The sequence below is a fragment of the Cherax quadricarinatus genome, chromosome 3 (assembly GCF_038502225.1).
Source record: "Cherax quadricarinatus isolate ZL_2023a chromosome 3, ASM3850222v1, whole genome shotgun sequence".
Taxonomy (NCBI): Eukaryota; Metazoa; Arthropoda; class Malacostraca; order Decapoda; family Parastacidae; genus Cherax; species Cherax quadricarinatus.
Window position 1 is genome coordinate 7,367,843 of NC_091294.1, and position 20,669 is coordinate 7,388,511.

Below are 20,669 nucleotides of genomic sequence, written 5' to 3' on the forward strand. Positions count from 1 at the left end.
ATAATAATAATAATAATAATAATAATAATAATAATAATAATAATAATGATAAACGACTGGAACTCCTGAGGGAACATGTTAAACGAAAATAAATTTGTTGTCAGAAATTAATTGCCAGAAATTAATTGCTAGAAATTTACTACCAGAAATTAACTGCCAAAAAATAATTACCAGAAATTAATCATCAGAAATTAGTTACTAGAATTTAATTACCAGAAATTAATTACCAGAAATTAATTACCAGAATTTAATTACCAGAAATTAATTACCAGAAATTAATTACCAGAAATGAATTTCCAAGAAACACGCGCAACACCTGCGCACATTCACTGAGAAACACTTCTCATCCCTAGACACTGACACAAGTGTCTCTGAGTCGCATTATTAATGGGATTCCCTAAATAGTGAATGAATAAAAAAAATTGATACCTGGATAATGATTCATTAAGAAATGCAATTTATTCTACCCATGTGGGAAAAAAGTTGTGGAACTGGAAGTGAGAATTTGAAGAATCTCTCTCTCTCTCTCTCTCTCTCTCTCTCTCTCTCTCTCTCTCTCTCTCGCTCTCTCTCTCTCTCTCTCTCTCTCTCTCTCTCTCTCTCTCTCTCTCTCTCTCTCTCTCTCTCTCTCTCTCTCTCTCTCTCTCTCTCTCTCTCTCTCTCTCTCTCTCTCTCTCTCTCTCTCTCTCTCTCTCTCTCTCTCCCTGACCTGGCATTAAAGTGGAGCAGAAGCAATGTGATAGCCTGTGGTAGCCTGTGATTATGTGTGATAGCCTCTGGTAGCCCTGTAATTGTGTGTGATAATCTGCGATAGCTTGTGATTGTTGGTGATAGTCTGCGATAGCCTGTGATTTTGGGAGATAATCTGTGATAGCCTGTGATTGTTTTTGATAACCTGCGATTGTGTGTGATAGCCTACGATAGTCTGCTGTTGTGTGTTAGCCTCTGAAAGTCTGTTGTAGTCAGTGATAATCTGTGATAGCCTGTAAGAACCTGTAATAGTGTTTGATAGCCTGTGATAGCGTATATTTGTGTGTGATGAACTCTGATAGTCCATGATAGCCTGCGGTAGCCTTTGATAACATATAATTATCTGTGATAGTCTCTGATAGCCTGTGATATCCTGTGATTGTTAATAATAGCCTGTGATAGTCCGGGATTGTCTGTGATAGCCTCTGATAGTCTGTGATAGCACGTGACAGCCTTTGATAGCCTATGGTAGTGTATGATAGTACGTGATAGTAACAGCATGGGGTAGCCTGGGGTAGCCTGAGCTAGCTAGTGTTAGAATGGGGTAGTCTGGGGCAGCCTGGGGTAGTCTGTCTGCTGCGGGTAAGTCAATAAAAGTTGTATTTACTGTATATTATAGACAGTGGATACTAACTTATATCGCCCTACAAAAATACAAGTCACAACACCAATGTCTGGCTAGATCAAGTCCTCACTAACCCTCGTCTTCAGGACATCTCCAATTTACCCCGAGGTTCCTTCTTCCTTATGACTGCACGTTAATTAATCGTGTATGCCACGCTATACAGATGAGATTAGACGTTTCGATCCGTTCAGGACAATTAGTGAGTAGCGAGTGAACTTAATAATGGTGCAAGCTTGGACTGAAATGTCGTCCAGTTTTGTCTCCGATTTGTAAGTTGTGAATTTCAGTAGCAGCTGCCTTATGTAGTAAGTACATACTAACGCATAATTTAGCTGCTTTATCGGAACCGAGTACTTAAAATGTGGGCCGGTTAGCAAGCTATATTAGCAACTTTGTGAATGGCATTAAAAAAGCAAATTAAGCTAACCTTTGGTAGTTAAACGAACTGGTAGTTCTGATGAAGAACTCAAGCAACAATGTAGGCTGTTGTTTGACTTATGGATAGCCGCTGAGCACTATATTGTTTTTAAGCTAACCATAAGTTTTTAAAGACGTAATTTTTAATGTAAAAGGGTCATCAAAATTCCAAATATGTGATTGCAACTATTCGCTGAAATATTTTCTGGACGGATCAATACTCTCGTAGCATACAGCCAAGCAAACCCCATGTCTCCTGCTATGGCATGTCCTCTGGCAGAGGATTGCGGGGTGTTACAGGCACACCCCGAATGCCATATAACCTTTTATATCTCATTTATAGCTTGTAGGTAGGCCATAAACCCCGGCCTACATGTGGGAACAGCGGAATTCGAACCTGCCACGCGTCGCGGCACCAAGGCGCATGCTTCAGGTAGCTGGTCCCACCCCACGTAATTTCCGGATTCCACGCACACCAGACCCGGGGACACCGAAGTGCCTGTCGGACCTCGCGTGGTTCAGGACCTCCTCCTCCCGCTAGAGAGAATTTCGTTTAACTGGCGAGCATCGTCTCTGCGTCTCTCAGACGAGAGCCATGTCTTCAATCACCGACGTAGGTAAGTGACTTTAGCTTACACACTAGAGGAGAGGGTCAAGTATGAATTTCTCATAGGTGATAATTTCACGGGATGATCAGCTACCTGACAGACTTGTTGACTGTAACGGCAAACTGTGAATTTGATAAAAGTAACTTCGAGGTTTTTTTTTTTTACACAAGAAGTTGAAGTTGCTGCTGACAACAGTAAAACTAAACGTAAAACTCAGCTGTTGTGTGAATTAACAAAACTAAAAGCGTGGTCTTGTTTAGTTCAAGGAATATCGTAGTGCGATCGATGATTGCACTGCTCAAGCTGTTCTTATCACAAGCACTTGGATTTTGTTTGCGAGTCAAAATAAAGTATAAAAGTACAAAGATAATGAATTCCCTTAAAAAAAAAAAAAAACTTCATAAAATAGGAGAAAAGAAACGTGTCTTGAAGAGTAATGTAGCGAGACCGACATCAGCGATAACTAATTCGTGTTGACTTTCAATAAGATCAAAGATCATAAAACTGATAAAACGTTCTCGGAAATTATAAACCTTTTAAAGTTATTAATAAATTTCATGTTTTATTTACCTTTCAGATGAGCATTAATGAATTCTGTTTTGTTACATAGTATAACACTGAACACAAAAATATAAACCAAGTTTCATACAGAGAGATTCGTTGTGAGGCGACAAAATGGAATGATCTACGTCGGGAAGTTTTCCAGGTTGTAGTATGATGAGCAATGTTTGTGAAGCTTATAATTAGCTTTCGTTGAAGTTAAAAAGGATCTTTCAATGCGTCGTTCCCAACAACGAGAGAAAGAGAAAGAGAGAGAGAGAGAGAGAGAGAGAGAGAGAGAGAGAGAGAGAGAGAGAGAGAGAGAGAGAGAGAGAGAGAGAGAGAGAGAGAGAGAGAGAGAGAGAGAGGGAGGGAGAGAGACAGACAGAGGGTAGACATAACAAATAGGTCATTTTTTTAGGACGGACAAACCCAGCGCAATCGATGACCGTAATAGCAGACCCGTCCTTGACACAGTAAGGATTATCTTATCTTTTCATACTAATTGGCCTTAAAAACATAAGTAAATAGTGCTACGTGAACAGAGGCGGTGAGTATAATGACTCTCGCCCAGGTCAACCCGGGCAAGGCTAGACGAACGGCAAGTCTCCTTCCACCTGTTTCCCATTTTACCTTAACAGTAAATAGATATTTGAGTGTCAGCTGACCATCCTGAAGTGTTATATACCGTAGTTACGGTGGGACTTTCAGTTGAGTTGAACTACGATAACTCTTCGTAACCTCTAACGTTCTTTAATACTTAATTTGAAGCACTGCGTTCACTTCTAAATAAACAATATAATTTTAATTAATTGATCAGTCTCAGTCTTCATCTCTCTCTCTCTTAACAAGTTATGGATCACAACGCAGCGGTGGGTCAGGGAAAAGTTTTAGTTGGTTATGATATTGGTCTCAAAATTTTGCCATTGGCAGCATTGCCACTTGGATTTGTTTATTGTTAGTGAGAGTGAATCTTCGGAACACATGACTTGACCTGGCCTTGACTATTTCCTCACCTCTTTACCTAACCTATCTTCTGTCTCCTCTCTTTTTTCCCTGACTTCTTGCTAACTGCTTCCTAAATTTCTCTACTATTAACTCACGAACTGAATACACAACTGCCCCATAATTTGTCCTTTATGGGGCAGTTGTGTACTCGGAAATTATTCAGTCTTCTAGCAGAGGTCGTTGTTTCCTGTACCTGGCCGAGGTGGAACATGGACCACACTGTATACTTTCTATGGTCTAGTCTGGTTCAGATGGTCCACACACTGCACATTTACCATGGGTTCACCTAGTCAAGATGGTCCACATAATATATGCTACCATGGATTCATCTGGTCCACACACTATGTACTTACCATGGCCGCACGTGGTCCAGATGATCCACACACTGTATACCCACTATGATCTCACTTGGTCCACCTCCATAGGCTTTCCAGGAAACTAATATGTGAGCTTTTCTTTCTTCTTATTATTATTATCATCATCATCATCATCATCATCATCATCATCATCATCATCATCATCATCATCATCATCATCATCATCATCATCATCATCATCATCATCATCATCATCATCATCAAGGGAAATCGCCAAAACCACAGTGGTCATACAGCATCTGAGGAATGGGAGGTAATCAGGTTTGATCCGATCCGAGGAAGGGGAGGTTAACCCCAGTTGCTTGGATGAAGAGCCCCTCACCAGCACTCTGCACCGGGCCGTCAAGAGGCCTAATTGCTCCTAAAAAATATATTTAATCAGGTGTTTTGGTGGGGAATTTTTTATTTGCATTGTTGCAGAAGACTGCATGTTGCAGATTTTTTTTTTTTTTGCTAGAACAACATAGGACTGTATGTAAAGCAGGAGTTGACGGAGCTCTACACAGAGCGAAACGTAATGAAACGTTTCTTCTGTAGAGCGTGTGTCTTTTTTAATTGATGTCGGGAGGGTGTTAATTAGATGGCACGTTTTCCTGCTTAATGTTACCTGGGATCGTGTAGGTTACCTGTAGTGACTTCCGGGGAGTCACCGCTCCCCCCAGTTACGGCGTCCCGGTCCCAGACCAGGACTCCCAGACCAGGACTCCCAAACCAGGCATCCCAGACCAGGACTCCCAGACCAGGCCTCCCAAACCAGGACTCCCAGACCAGGACCCCCAGACCAGGCCTCCCAAACCAGGACTCCCAGACCAGGACTCCCAGGCCAGGCCTCCCAAACCAGGACTCCCAGACCAGGACCCCCAGACCAGGATTCCAAGACCAGACCTCCTAGACCAGTACTCTCAGACCAGAACGCCTAGACCAGGCCTTCCAGACCAGGACTCCCAGACCAGGATTCCCAGACCAGGGCTCCCAGGCCAAGACTCCCAGACCAGGACTCCCAGACCAAGACTCTCAGACCAGGACTCCCAGACCAGGACTCCCAGACCAAGACTTTCAGACCAGGGCTCCCAGACCAAGACTCCTAGACCAGGACTCCCAGACCAAGACTCTCAGACCAGGGCTCCCAGACCAAGACTCCCAGACCAGGACTCCCAGACCAAGACTCTCAGACCAGGACTCCCAGACCAGGGCTCCCAGACCAAGACTCCTAGACCAGGGCTCCCAGACCAAGACTCTCAGACCAGGGCTCCCAGACCAAGACTCCTAGACCAGGACTCCCAGACCAGGACTCCCAGACCAGGGCTCCCAGACCAAGACTCCCAGACCAGGGCTCCCAGACCAAGACTCCCAGACCAGGACTCCCAGACCAGGACTCCCAGACCAAGACTCTCAGACCAAGACTCTCAGACCAGGACTCCCAGACCAAGACTCCCAGACCAAGACTCCCAACCTTCACACATTCCTCACAGGTACGTAGAACTGTAATACCAAGATCATGGAACAAGTTCCGCAACTATAGTATAATGCGATTCTTTATGGAAAACGTTTCGCCCATCAAGTCACAAACAGATTGCAACTTGATAAAGCCCAATGCATGGGCGAAACGTTGTCAATAAAGAATCTCATTTTATTGCATTTAAAGTCTTTTTTTCCATTCCTCGCGACTAGATCCACCTACATCTGGAATTTGTATTGCATCAGTAAAATGATTTATAAGTAGTTCAGCCTCGTTGATGGTTACGAGAGTCTTGCAACGGATTTAGAGTTAGATTTGTGTTCCTCTAGGAATAAATAACATTGTCGGTCGTTGACCAGGGAGCGCCAGGCGTCGCGACAACACTGCCTAGCCCTGCAGAGTTCTTGATGCCACTTTGTTGGAGATTCTCCATTCGCCAACAGACCTGCGTGAGAAAATTGTTCTCTTGGGAAGCTGGGAATTTTCTCCTCTCTGAACTGTGTGTGTAGCAGCAGCTGTAAGGAGAGTGTTTCTTCTGTTTTCTTTACACAAATAAATATTACAGGCTAAGAGCTGTTATCCAACCTCGGCTCATTTCAAAGTCCATCCTGCTCTCAGATTATTTTTTTTTCGTCCGATTTTTTTTGGTGTACGTTTAGAAACATATATGTAATGGAACTGAGAAAAAAATATTTACTAATTATAACACTTGGCAGGAAGGTGAGACGGACTGGCACTACGAGTGGCTCTGTGGACTCTACCCATTCTTAGAATACGTCTATCCCGAAATTTTTTCAAGCTGAAAAAAGTACATTTGGTACGCTTTTGACATTCACCAAAATATCTGCCTTTAACCCCCCTACAAAATCAAAAATATTTGAGGTGTTCCAAATGGCTGTACACCAGAAATTGAAAGTCACTTTGTTTTATGTTGTCTGTGAAAATCATTTGAATCTAATCATTTGTGGAAAATTGCATTTATCTGAATGTAACTCATTATGTACATAACAGTAAATGATAACAAAGATAATTATTATTTATCAGTTACATAGACAAGCAGGAATTTGGGACACCTAGGTCGCAAAAATGTCCCCCTTCGATACCTACAACTGTCTTATCCACAAGTTGCTCTAGACCTATTAATTACAAATGAAAGATGCATCAACAAGAATTCTGGTAAATATATAAGTTTGTGGACTGTATATTAAAATTAAAAAATGATTATAGATACACATACACATAACAGAAGGAAAATATCTTAAAATCACTCACCAATTTGACCGGAGATCAAGGTGTATCATACTCAGAAAACCTCACTAACTAAATTTATGAAAATACTGGCCAGAATTATAACACAAATCTAGATAGCTTATCTGAGGTTCCTGTAGCTGTCTTGTCCAGTCGTCTGATATCTCAATTTATGCAGGAATACACATCCAACAATTTTGACTCCTGTTTGAGAGGTGTCAACCCAATTTTAACCTCTAGAGCACGAAAATTCTTCTTATTTTCACTAACGTTTTCTTGGCTCATTCAAAACACAATGGTGATTCTCATCTGCGCAGGCGCAGCTTCCCATTTTTTATAACATAATTTTTATTAAATACAGTATGGCCATCTATTTACATATAACTACTGTATTTCTGGAAAATATATACAGTATTTTCCACATCATTAATAATGGAGCACCTTGAAACAATAGGTGAAAATCTTACTTTCGAGATATCTGCTATGACGCGCGCTCACCTCATCATGTCAAAAAATTTACGAAAATCGCGCTACTTTGGTTTTTTTTTTATGCAATATACGTGATTTCTAGTTTCCCCTATATATTTTTCCCTATATATTTTCCCCTATATATTTTACCGTTTTCTGTCTTACCAGAGGTGAGAGAGAAAACCTTTCCTTCATGTTAAGGTATAATTTTGGCTGTGTTTATTATGCTTTTATCTTATTTACCTTATGTCTGTTATCATTTCCGAATAAATATTATAAGCAGATAAAGTTTATTAGTAATAATAGCGTCACTATAAGACATATTGTGGCCGAGAACCAGACTACTGAAGAAGTAATTCTCGTCCCTCCCTCCTCTTGGCTCCTCCTACTGTGCTCCTCCTACTGTGTTCCTCCTACTGTGCTCCTCCTACTGTGCTCCTCCTACTGTGCTCCTCCTACTGTGGTCCTCCTACTGTGCTCCTACTGTGCTCCTCCTACTGTGCTCCTCCTACTGTGGTCCTACTGTGCTCCTCCTACTGTGCTCCTCCTACTGTGTTCCTCCTACTGTGCTCCTCCTACTGTGCTCCTCCTACTGTGCTCCTCCTACTGTGGTCCTACTGTGCTCCTCCTACTGTGCTCCTACTGTGTTCCTCCTACTGTGCTCCTCCTACTGTGCTCCTCCTACTGTGTTCCTCCTACTGTGCTCCTCCTACTGTGCTCCTCCTACTGTGCTCCTCCTACTGTGGTCCTCCTACTGTGCTCCTACTGTGCTCCTCCTACTGTGCTCCTACTGTGCTCTTCCTACTGTGCTCCTCCTACTGTGCTCCTCCTACTGTGCTTCTCCTACTGCGCTCCTCCTACTGTGCTCCTCCTACTGCGCGCCTCCTAATGTGCTCCTCCTACTGCGCTCCTCCTACTGTGCTCCTCCTACTGCGCTCCTCCTAATGAGCTCTTCCAACTGCGCTCCTCCTACTGTGCTCCTACTGTGCTCCTCCTACTGTGCTCCTTCTCCTGTGCTCCTCCTACTGTGCTCCTCCTACTGTGCTCCTCCAATACTGTAACGACGTTCAGTGGTAATGATATGCAGTGCGTCGTCACCAGACATTTTTCAAATGGCTATAATTTCCTGTAGAAACATTGTATTACAATGGGATTTTCACCAAAATGTTGCCAGATTCTTGAACTATTTCTCTGTCAACAGAACTCATATTCCATATTTTTTTAATAATTATTTTCTTACCCCGCGCGCGGCGGAGTGTGTCAGGTTCCCCTGAAGAAATTCTTACCCTCCCTCACCCAGGACGCCACCCACAACACTCGAATAACATCCAGGTACCTACTTACTGCTAGGTGAACAAGTGCAATAGGTGTAAAGAAAGGTACCCACGTTTTCCCCCCGTGGCGGAGACTAAACCAGGGATATATACTCACTCTCTCTCTCTCTCTCTCTCTCTCTCTCTCTCTCTCTCTCTCTCTCTCTCTCTCTCTCTCTCTCTCTCTCTCTCTCTCTCTCTCTCTCTCTCTCTCTCTTTGCGTTTATATGAAGCATCTAATATACTAAAGGCCGTAAATATATTTACAATAATCACACGTATGGTGTGCGTGTGAGGCTCAGGTTAAGGAGGGAGGTGCAGGTGGGGTGATGGGGAGGTGCAGGTGTGGTGATGGGGAGGTGCAGGTGAGGTGATGGGGAGGTGCAGGTGAGGTGATGGGGAGGTGCAGGTGGGGTGATGGGGAGGTGCAGGTGTGGTGTTGGGGAGGTGCAGGTGGGGTGATGGGGAGGTGCAGGTGTGGTGATGGGGAGGTGCAGGTGAGGTGATGGGGAGGTGCAGGTGAGGTGATGGGGAGGTGCAGGTGGGGTGATGGGGAGGTGCAGGTGAGGTGATGGGGAGGTGCAGGTGGGGTGATGGGGAGGTGCAGGTGGGGTGATGGGGAGGTGCAGGTGGGGGTGATGGGGAGGTGCAGGTGAGGTGGGGTGATGGGGAGGTGCAGGTGAGGTGATGGGGAGGTGCAGGTGAGGTGATGGGGAGGTGCAGGTGGGGTGATGGGGAGGTGCAGGTGAGGTGATGGGGAGGTGCAGGTGGGGTGATGGGGAGGTGCAGGTGGGGTGATGGGGAGGTGCAGGTGGGGTGATGGGGAGGTGCAGGTGAGGTGATGGGGAGGTGCAGGTGGGGTGATGGGGAGGTGCAGGTGAGGTGATGGGAAGGTGCAGGTGGGGTGATGGGGAGGTGCAGGTGGGGTGATGGGGAGGTGCAGGTGGGGTGATGGGGAGGTGCAGGTGAGGTGATGGGAAGGTGCAGGTGAGGTGATGGAGAGGTGCAGGTGGAGTGATGGGGAGGTGCAGGTGAGGTGATGGGTAGGTGCAGGTGGGGTGATGAGGAGGTGCAGGCGAGGTGATGGGGGGTGCAAGTGGGGTGATGGGGAAGTGCAAGTGGGGTGATGGGGAGGTGCAGGTGGGGTGATGGGGGGGTGATGGGGAGGTGCAGGTGTGGTGATGGGGAGGTGCAGGTGGGGTGATGGGGAGGCGCAGGTGTGGTAATGGGGAGGTGCAGGTGGGGTGATGGGGAGGTGCAGGTGGGGTGATGGGGAGGTGCAGGTGGGGTGATGGGGAGGTGCAGGTGAGGTGATGGGGAGGTGCAGGTGGGGTGATGGGGAGGTGCAGGTGAGGTGATGGGGAGATGCAGGTGAGGTGATGGGGAGGTGCAGGCGAGGTGATGGGGGGTGCAGGTGGGGTGATGGGGAGGGGCAGGTGGGGTGATGGGGAGGTGCAGGTGGGGTGATGGGGAGGTGCAGGTGGGGTGATGGGGAGGTGCAGGTGAGGTGATGGGGAGGTGCAGGTGGGGTGATGGGGAGGTGCAGGTGGGGTGATGGAGAGGTGCAGGTGGGGCGATGGGGAGGTGCAGGTGGGGTGATGGGAGGGAGGGAAGATGGGATGGAGGGAGTTAGGGAGGGAAGGAAGGAGGGAAAGACGGAGTAAGGGAAGAAGGGAGAGTGGGAGTAAGGGAGGGAATGTAGGAGTAAGGGAGGGAGGGAGTGTAGGAGTTAGGGAGGTAGGGAGGGAGTAATGGAGGGAGGGAGGGAGTAAGGGAGGGAGGGAGTGTAGGAGTTAGGGAGGTAGGGAGGGAGTAAGGGAGGGCTGATCATTATAATAATTACTGGTGTTATACACCAGTCTGCTCCAGCAACCTGGGATCTAATTCATGAAATGGCGCCTGTTGAGCCACTTGTAATTACCATAGTGTGTGCTCACCCCTGGGACGTGGCCGAGGCAGTGGGTGTGGCCGAGGCAGTGGGTGTGGCCGAGGCAGTGGGTGTGGCCGAGGCAGTGGGTGTGGCCGAGGCAGTGGGTGTGGCCGAGGCAGTGGGTGTGGCCGAGGCAGTGGGTGTGGCCGAGGCAGTGGATGTGGCCGAGGCAGTGGGTGTGGCCGAGGCAGTGGGTGTGGCCGAGGCAGTGGGTGTGGCCGAGGCAGTGGGTGTGGCTGAGGCAGTGGGCGTGGCTGAGGCAGTGGGCGTGGCTGAGGCAGTGGGTGTGGCCGAGGCAGTGGGTGTGGCTGAGGCAGTGGGTCTGGCCGAGGCAGTGGGCGTGACTGAGGCAGTGGGCGTGGCTGAGATAGTAGGCGTGGCTGAGGCAGTGGACATGGCTGAGGCAGTGGGCATGGCTGAGGCAGTGGGCGTGGCTGAGGCAGTGGGCGTGGCTGAGGCAGTGGGCGTGGCCGAGGCAGTGGGTGTGGCTGAGGCAGTGGGTCTGGCCGAGGCAGTGGGCGTGACTGAGGCAGTGGGCGTGGCTGAGATAGTAGGCGTGGCTGAGGCAGTGGACATGGCTGAGGCAGTGGGCATGGCTGGGGTAGTGTGTGTGGCTGAGGCAGTGGGTGTGGCTGAGGCAGTGGACGTGGCTGAGGTAGTGGACGTGGCCGAGGCAGTGGGCGTGACTGAGGCAGTGGGCGTGGCTGAGGCAGTGGGCGTGACTGAGGCAGTGGGCGTGGCTGAGGCAGTGGGCGTGGCTGAGGCAGTGAGCATGGCTGAGGCAGTGGGCGTGGCTGAGGCAGTGGGCGTGACTGAGGCAGTGGACGTGGCTGAGGCAGTGGGCGTGGCTGAGGCAGTGGGCGTGGCTGAGGCAGTGGGCGTGGCTGAGGCAGTGGGCGTGGCTGAGGCAGTGGACGTGGCTGAGGCAGTGGGCGTGACTGAGGCAGTGGGCGTGGCTGAGGCAGTGGGCGTGGCTGAGGCAGTGGGCACGGCTGAGGCAGTGGGCGTGGCTGAGGCAATGGGCATGGCTGAGGCAGTGGGCGTGGCTGAGGCAGTGGGCGTGACTGAGGCAGTGGGCGTGGCTGAGGCAGTGGGCATGGCCTGAGGCAGTGGGCGTGGCTGAGGCAGTGGACGTGGCTGAGGCAGTGGACGTGGCTGAGGCAGTGGGCGTGGCTGAGGCAGTGGGCGTGGCTGAGGCAGTGGGCGTGGCTGAGGCAGTGGGCGTGGCTGAGGCAGTGGGCATGGCTGAGGCAGTGGGCGTGGCTGAGGCAGTGGGCGTGACTGAGGCAGTGGACGTGGCTGAGGCAGTGGGCGTGACTGAGGCAGTGGGCATGGCTGACGCAGTGGACGTGGCTGAGGCAGTGGACGTGGCTGAGGCAGTGGGCGTGGCTGAGGCAGTGGACGTGGCTGAGGCAGTGAACGTGACTGAGGCAGTAGCCGTGGCTGAGGCAGTGGGTGTGGCTGAGGCAGTGGACGTGGCTGAGGCAGTGAACGTGACTGAGGCAGTGGCCGTGGCTGAAGCAGTGGACGTGGCTGAGGCAGTGGACGTGGCTGAGACAGTGAACGTGACTGAGGCAGTGGCCGTGGCTGAGGCAGTGGACGTGGCTGAGGCAGTGGATGTGGCTGAGACAGTGGACGTGGCTGAGGCAGTGGGCGTGACTGAGGCAGTGAACGTGGCTGAGGCAGTGGATGTGGCTGAGGCAGTGGACGTGGCTGAGGCAGTGGACGTGGCTGAGGCAGTGGGCGTGACTGAGGCAGTGGGTGTGGCTGAGGCAGTGGACGTGGCTGAGGAAGTGGGCATGACTGAGGCAGTGGACGTGGCTGAGGCAGTGGGCGTGACTGAGGCAGTGGACGTGGCTGAGGCAGTGGGCGTGACTGAGGCAGTGGACGTGACTGAGGCAGTGGACGTGGCTGAGGCAGTGGGCATGACTGAGGCAGTGGACGTGGCTGAGGCAGTGGACGTGGCTGAGGCAGTGGACGTGGCTGAGGCAGTGGGCGTGGCTGAGGCAGTGGACGTGGCTGAGGCAGTGGACGTGGCTGAGGCAGTGGACGTGGCTGAGGCAGTGGGCGTGGCTGAGGCAGTGGACGTGGCTGAGGCAGTGGACGTGGCTGAGGCAGTGGACGTGGCTGAGGCAGTGGGCGTGGCTGAGGCAGTGGACGTGGCTGAGGCAGTGGACGTGGCTGAGGCAGTGGACGTGGCTGAGGCAGTGGGCGTGGCTGAGGCAGTGGACGTGGCTGAGGCAGTGGGCGTGGCTGAGGCAGTGGGCGTGGCTGAGGCAGTGGACGTGGCTGAGGCAGTGGACGTGGCTGAGGCAGTTGACGTGGCTGAGGCAGTGGACGTGGCTGAGGCAGTGGACGTGGCTGAGGCAGTGGGCGTGGCTGAGGCAGTGGACGTGGCTGAGGCAGTGGACGTGGCTGAGGCAGTGGACGTGGCTGAGGCAGTGGGCATGACTGAGGCAGTGGACGTGGCTGAGGCACTGGACGTGGCTGAGGCAGTGGACGTGGCTGAGGCAGTGGGCGTGGCTGAGGCAGTGGACGTGGCTGAGGCAGTGGACGTGGCTGAGGCAGTGGACGTGGCTGAGGCAGTGGGCGTGGCTGAGGCAGTGGACGTGGCTGAGGCAGTGGACGTGGCTGAGGCAGTGGACGTGGCTGAGGCAGTGGGCGTGGCTGAGGCAGTGGACGTGGCTGAGGCAGTGGACGTGGCTGAGGCAGTGGACGTGGCTGAGGCAGTGGGCGTGGCTGAGGCAGTGGACGTGGCTGAGGCAGTGGGCGTGGCTGAGGCAGTGGGCGTGGCTGAGGCAGTGGACGTGGCTGAGGCAGTGGACGTGGCTGAGGCAGTTGACGTGGCTGAGGCAGTGGACGTGGCTGAGGCAGTGGACGTGGCTGAGGCAGTGGGCGTGGCTGAGGCAGTGGACGTGGCTGAGGCAGTGGACGTGGCTGAGGCAGTGGACGTGGCTGAGGCAGTTGACGTGGCTGAGGCAGTGGACGTGGCTGAGGCAGTGGACGTGGCTGAGGCAGTGGACGTGGCTGAGGCAGTGGACGTGGCTGAGGCAGTGGACGTGGCTGAGGCAGTGGACGTGGCTGAGGCAGTGGACGTGGCTGAGGCAGTGGGCGTGGCTGAGGCAGTGGACGTGGCTGAGGCAGTGGACGTGGCTGAGGCAGTGGACGTGGCTGAGGCAGTGGGCGTGGCTGAGGCAGTGGACGTGGCTGAGGCAGTTGACGTGGCTGAGGCAGTGGACGTGGCTGAGGCAGTGGACGTGGCTGAGGCAGTGGACGTGGCTGAGGCAGTGGACGTGGCTGAGGCAGTGGACGTGGCTGAGGCAGTGGATGTGGGCGTGGCTGAGGCAGTGGACGTGGCTGAGGCAGTGGACGTGGCTGAGGCAGTGGACGTGGCTGAGGCAGTGGACGTGGCTGAGGCAGTGGACGTGGCTGAGGCAGTGGACGTGGCTGAGGCAGTGGACGTGGCTGAGGCAGTGGACGTGGCTGAGGCAGTGGGCGTGGCTGAGGCAGTGGACGTGGCTGAGGCAGTGGACGTGGCTGAGGCAGTGGACGTGGCTGAGGCAGTGGACGTGGCTGAGGCAGTGGGCGTGGCTGAGGCAGTGGACGTGGCTGTAGCAAACAAATTTCTCTCACGACAATCATTCGATAATTGAAGAGACTTTCCATGGACCTGAAACTAAACCCCTGGAAACTCACCGAGGTATTTACACGCTGACGCATCATTATTAATAACTATTCATTACACAGCATGGATCCCTCACTTGGAGGCTCCATGATGGTGCTACACACTCACCACAAATTTGGAAAAGTTAGAGATTTGCTGACAGTCTAATACCAGAGATGAGATGTTGCACATGTCCAGTGTTGTACATGTACAGTGTTGCACATGTACAGTGTTGCACATGTACAGTGTTGTACATGTACAGTGTTGTACATGTACAGTGTTGCACATGTACAGTGTTGTACATGTACAGTGTTGCACATGTACAGTGTTGTACATGTACAGTGTTGCACATGTACAGTGTTGCACATGTACAGTGTTGCACATGTACAGTGTTGCACATGTACAGTGTTGTACATGTACAGTGTTGTACATGTACAGTGTTGTACATGTACAGTGTTGCACATGTACAGTGTTGCACATGTACAGTGTTGCACATGTACAGTGTTGCACATGTACAGTGTTGCACATGTACAGTGTTGCACATGTACAGTGTTGTACATGTACAGTGTTGTACATGTACAGTGTTGCACATGTACAGTGTTGTACATGTACAGTGTTGCACATGTACAGTGTTGTACATGTACAGTGTTGCACATGTACAGTGTTGCACATGTACAGTGTTGCACATGTACAGTGTTGCACATGTACAGTGTTGCACATGTACAGTGTTGCACATGTACAGTGTTGCACATGTACAGTGTTGCACAGCACTAAAATGTTTAGAGGAAAAAAACATCAAATATGATAAGACATTAAATGCTTGTGCAACACTTGCGTACTTCATTTGAAGACGTTTCGCCATCCAGTGGTTATTTTCAATACAGAGATGATACAGAAGAACAGTAGATGAAGTCATCAGTCTGTCAGTCTTGCAGATCTATACACAGTAGACAGTGGAAGATGAGGTAACTAGTCCTTCATCCTTGCAGAACTAATGAGGGTCTGGTGACTTACTCTTCTTCTTCCACTATCGTCGTAATTCATTGCTTTACTGAAGTGAAAAAAGTCACTGGCTGGCGAAACATCTACAAATAAAGAGCCCAGGTGTTGCACATGTGTTTGATTCCTCATCTTGTCAATACTGTTTACCATTATTATAAAGAGATATAATAATGATATACTAAATACTATGGGACTTTGACAACATAACATAAGAAAGAAGGAACACTGCAACAGGCCTACTGGCCCATGCGAGGCAGGTCCAGTTTTCCTACCGGCTTAAGCCAAAGTCCTAACTTAGTCAGGTCAGGTTACATTCACTTAAGGAAGGAGCACGGCATCTGACCTAGTAGCACAAGCTAGTCAGGTCCAAATCACACCCACCCACACCCACTCATGTATTTATCTAAACTGCAAAACGTCTTAGCTTCTACGACGGTACTCGGGAGTTTGTTCGACTCATCCACAACTCCATTACCAAACCTGTGCTTTCCTACATCCTTCCTGAATCTCAATTTTTCCAACTTAAAGCCATTGCTGCAAATCCTATCTAGGCTTGATATTTTTTAAACGCTATTTACATCCCCCTTCATTTATTCCTGCTTTCCATTTATACACCTCAATCATATCCCCCCTAATTCTACGCCTATCGAGAGAGTGCAGATTCAGGGCTCTCAGTTTATCCTCATAGGGAAGATTTCTGATACATGGGATCAACTTTGTCTTCCTCCTTTGTACGTTTTCCAGTGCATTTATATCCATTCTGTAAAATGGTGACCAGAACTGTGTGGCATAACCTAAATGAGGCCTAACCAAAGATATACAGAGTTGAAGAACAACCTGAGGACTTCTGCTATTTATACTTCTTGCTATGAAGCCAAGGATTCTTGTTAGCTTTACTGCGAACACTAATGCACTGTTGTCTTGGTTTTAGATTACTGCTAACCAGAACTCCTAAATCCTTTTTGCAATATTAAGATCTACACTATTTAGTTTATATCTGGCATGGTTATTTACCTGTCCCACATTTAGAACTTTGCATTTGTCAATATTAAACTGCATCTGCCACTTCTCCGACCACTGCATCAGTCTATTCAAATCATCCTGGAGTGCTCTAGTGTCCTCAAAAGAATGAATTGGATGGCCTATTTTGGCGTTATCAGGCTCAGCTCAAGGCCAATGCCTGTATCCCCAGTGTGAAAATTTGTGTGGACTGCCTCCAAGTGAGTCGCCTACCCTGGCAAGCTCTGTTGACACCGAGTTCTGAGGTGGGTACCTCAGCCTCACAAGTGGCTTATAGGACAAATTTTCACAAATGATTGATGTTTCAAGAAACTCGCCTGCATGCACGTGTAAAGGACTAACTTACTTGGTGTTGCAGCATATATCCTGATCTTCAACTTCCCTAAGCTTAGCCTTAGCCCCTTTGGACTTCCCCTCAGAATCCACGTGCAACCGGGAGCCTTAATTCCTGCAATATTCAATCGTTATTAGTGACCTGCCTGCACCTCAGAAATTCCTATATCCAAGATGGTGTGTATCCCCTAGTATAACTATGCAGACACGGACACTAGCTTCCAGACTGACGAGAGACACTGGTACTTACTGGGCATGCACTGCCAGCTGCAACACAGGCCCACAGATCAACTCACTCACAATCTCCCCAGACACTGGCCAGAAATCTACGAGATAAAGTGGAGGTCTTGTCTTACTGTATGGGCCTGACGGAGGTCATCTATGGTACATCGAGGTGCCTCTACCAGATTTCCCCAGGTCTCGAATGTGAAGACACGTGGGGGGCGCCGTCTGCTGATCACGGCACATCTTGTCCAGTTGGTGTCTGTCTTAAGAAGAACGAGCTGGTCTCTCTTCCAGACCCTCGTCTCTTCTTTCAAACTAGGGCTGACAGTTCTCCCTAGCTAACTTATCCTAGTGTTTGCCTACATTATCGGCCTATTACTACCTATGTTAAGGTCTTAGGTCTACATTATTATTATCTACAGTTGCCTCAATGATCCTAATATTAGTGTACTACCAGTAAAACTACCTACTCCTTCCCTGAAGGGTAAATCTATAACTTAAATAGTGCTTACCAACCACGCCAACTCGGGGAGAACTCTTTTTGTTTGGGTGGGTTTAAGGGCCACCCAGCTCAGCCGTTCCATTACGGCTATGCTGGGACCCCTTCTTACGCCGTATCTGTCCTGTGGAACTTTAGGGACCAAATAAATTTCCACATCCTCCTGCCGGCGAAGGTAGGCGCTAAGTCTAAATCAAGTTCACCTTCCGCGAGCCCCCACGGCGGACCCTGGACACGAGTGCCGTCCGGCCACTCTCGTCGAGCAGACTCCGGTCTAACTTCAACCGTCCAGTTTCCCCTGCGTGGACCTCTGGGGGTGTAAACTTGTTGGTTCCGGTGGTCTTAGCACCCTTTCCTTTAACTTTAACGTCTTTCGTATGTCTAGCCTTGACTGAGTGGCTCTGTACTTTTCCACCCAGTGGCCCACATGCCCTGGTAGCCTTTCGTCCCACTGATATGAGGTTCCCTGGATTTAAAGGCAATCTATCTCCCTCTTTACGTACCCTGTAAAAGTGTTTTCCCAAGGTGGCCGAGTGTTCGTCACTCCCTACCTGGTTCAGCTTCCCTGGTGGTTCATCGTGTATACTGGTATTCATTATCACTACTCCCCCAGCTATCATGGGGACAGCTTCTCCTTTGTCTGGCGTGGCAGGGAATTCAGGTGGAATCCTGCCGCCTATGATGTATCCTACTGGGAATCTGTATAAACCAATTCCTTCCTTAAACGTCCGTCGTGTAGACAGGAAGTCATCTATATGATTGGCTCCCACCAGGATACCTATATTTCTGACTGTGTCAGTGGTAATTACCTGGTCTGCCAGCTTCACGTCAAGGTCTTTCAATCGCTTAGCTGCTGCAGCAAGACCTCTCGCTGTAATTGCCCTGGGTAATGTCTCTACCACCAAGGCTGTAATGTCTCTGCGATGTCCACCTAATTTGACTGTGACATCCACCACATCATAAGATTTTTTTTTTTTTTGTTTTTTTTTTTTTTTTTTTTTTTTTTTTATATTTTATTTAAAACCAATACAGTTTAACATAAAAATAAAGAAACAGTATGGAACCTAATCAAATTAACTGACAAACGGATTGTACTTACATGCTCGCAAGATATTACAACAAAAACTTACATCAAGAACATAACTAAAAACAAAATTACATGTCACAGGGTCATGAATTGACATATATACAAAACCTTGCATATATATAAATTGTACATATAAATGACATCTGACAAAGGTTCAATACACTTGAACATAAAATATACAAAGAAGTTATATCAGTTAAATCCCATCCTTCACATTAATCAAAAACCCAAAACCTAACATCATAATCTGACTAGATAATCTACATACTTATCCCTAACAATACAGCTGAACATATCCCAAAACAGAAAAGAATACAGCTTAGAACACAATAACAAGCTCTATACTGTTACAATACACCCATATAAAACTTTCAGACAAAGGACTACGTCACTAAACTGTCTAGATATGTCTGTATACCATACAGACTAAAACTTAACATCAAGAACTTGCATGAACACCAAACCGGTATCAGGGTACAGACCTTAATTATAAACTTTAAAAAGAATCAATCATGCGTATATAAAGTATTACATAACGTCTGACCCATGACAAAGGCTCAATACAATAGAAAGAGATATATATTTATATATATATATACATACACACCCACACACCCACACCCACATCCACACACACACCCACACGTACACAAAAATTTTCACAAAATCACATTAATCATATGCACTGTATGCACAATGCACAAGAGGATATAAGTATCTCTCAGCGTGCAAAAACCCAGCACGTAACATAAATACAAACTAAAACACACTGCATGTCGCAAATAACTTATTTCTCAAGAATCATGTTATACAAGACTGATACACATCATAATTATACATAAAAAATCTACTATATTATACCTACATTCTGAAAAGTGTTATATCTACCATAACGAGACCTTGAGCTCTACATCCACACTTGGATGCCATAAAGTCCCAATGAAAACCAGGAAACCATTCCAAACCCACATTCACAACACTCTCACGACCCCCCCCCCCAGGGAGGCGAGCCCGCTGTTGCCCCCTGACTCCCTCCAACCTATGAAAACCCCTTCATTCACTCATATCCAATCACAGATTTACGAGAATCCCTAACGTTAGCATTCTATACCCCTCTGAGAAAGCCTGATCCCACCTCCTCCCATACAAATCTCTGTTACGACACCTCGTACTATAGAACGTTACCGCAAGAACCTTTCTTCTCTCCTCACTATCCCCTCTCCCCCTCATCACCCACGACATATATATATAATCTACCATGATATAATCTAAAGCTCTTATGACACCCTCGTCTAACCCACCCATATCTAGACTTAGAGCACGCAAAACCGACACCCCACGGCCCCCCACCCTCTGTACCAACCTACTTAACCAGCACCTAACCTCCTCTAGCCCTTCACAAAAGTAAACTACATGGTACGCTGTCGCATCCCCTCCACAGATACCACACCCCCCACCCTCTACAACCTGTCTGTTTCGTAATATCTCACCAGACTGAAGGATCCCATGCAGAAAACGAAACATCACCTCACGCGCCCGAGGTTTTAACTTCAATTTACTAAATCTAAACCAAATACTCTTCCACGCATACATGGGGAACAAACCCTCAACTGGGACAACGCACCTACCTACAAGTAACCTACACAAAACCCTTATACGAACCTTTCTCAATTCCCTAACCAACATAACAGCCCTCAAAACTATTTCACATTCCCTCAACTCCATTCCTCGATACCACATACCCAGCCTGTCGTGTATCCTTCCCAAACGCCCCGCGTTCACACCCTCACGCAACACTTCCCATTTAATGAACACACATTTAACCCTCCGTCTCAAATCCAACAACCCCAACCCACCCTGACTTACAGGTAACATTACAACCTCCCTCCGTAACCAATCACAACGTGAACCCCATAAAAATTTGTACACCCGTCTTAGTATCCCCGCAATCGCTGTCCCTGTAATTGGGAACACAGCTGCAACATACCAAACCTTACTATACAATAAAATGTTCACGACTATCACTCGCTGTATCAGAGTTAGGTGCTGGGGTCTCAGAACACCTAGACGCCCCACGATCCTTTCCAATAACCTAT

The 20,669-nt window shown here is 48.7% G+C and overlaps 1 protein-coding gene across 3 annotated transcripts in view; it reads left to right on the forward strand.

Annotated features, from left to right (window-relative positions):
- Positions 1-2,147: 2,147 nt before the first annotated feature.
- The window catches only part of LOC128706555 (capping protein inhibiting regulator of actin dynamics), a 179,976-nt gene continuing 161,454 nt past the window's right edge, over positions 2,148-20,669 (forward strand). Inside the window, exon 1 of one of the 3 annotated variants that reach the window (XM_070090061.1) lies at positions 2,148-2,409. In XM_070090061.1, coding sequence (XP_069946162.1) covers positions 2,388-2,409 — 22 coding nt within the window. In that variant the 5' untranslated portion in view covers positions 2,148-2,387. The remainder of the gene's footprint in view (positions 2,410-20,669) is intronic. The other 2 variants (XM_070090074.1, XM_070090067.1) reach the window with 2 other exon arrangements.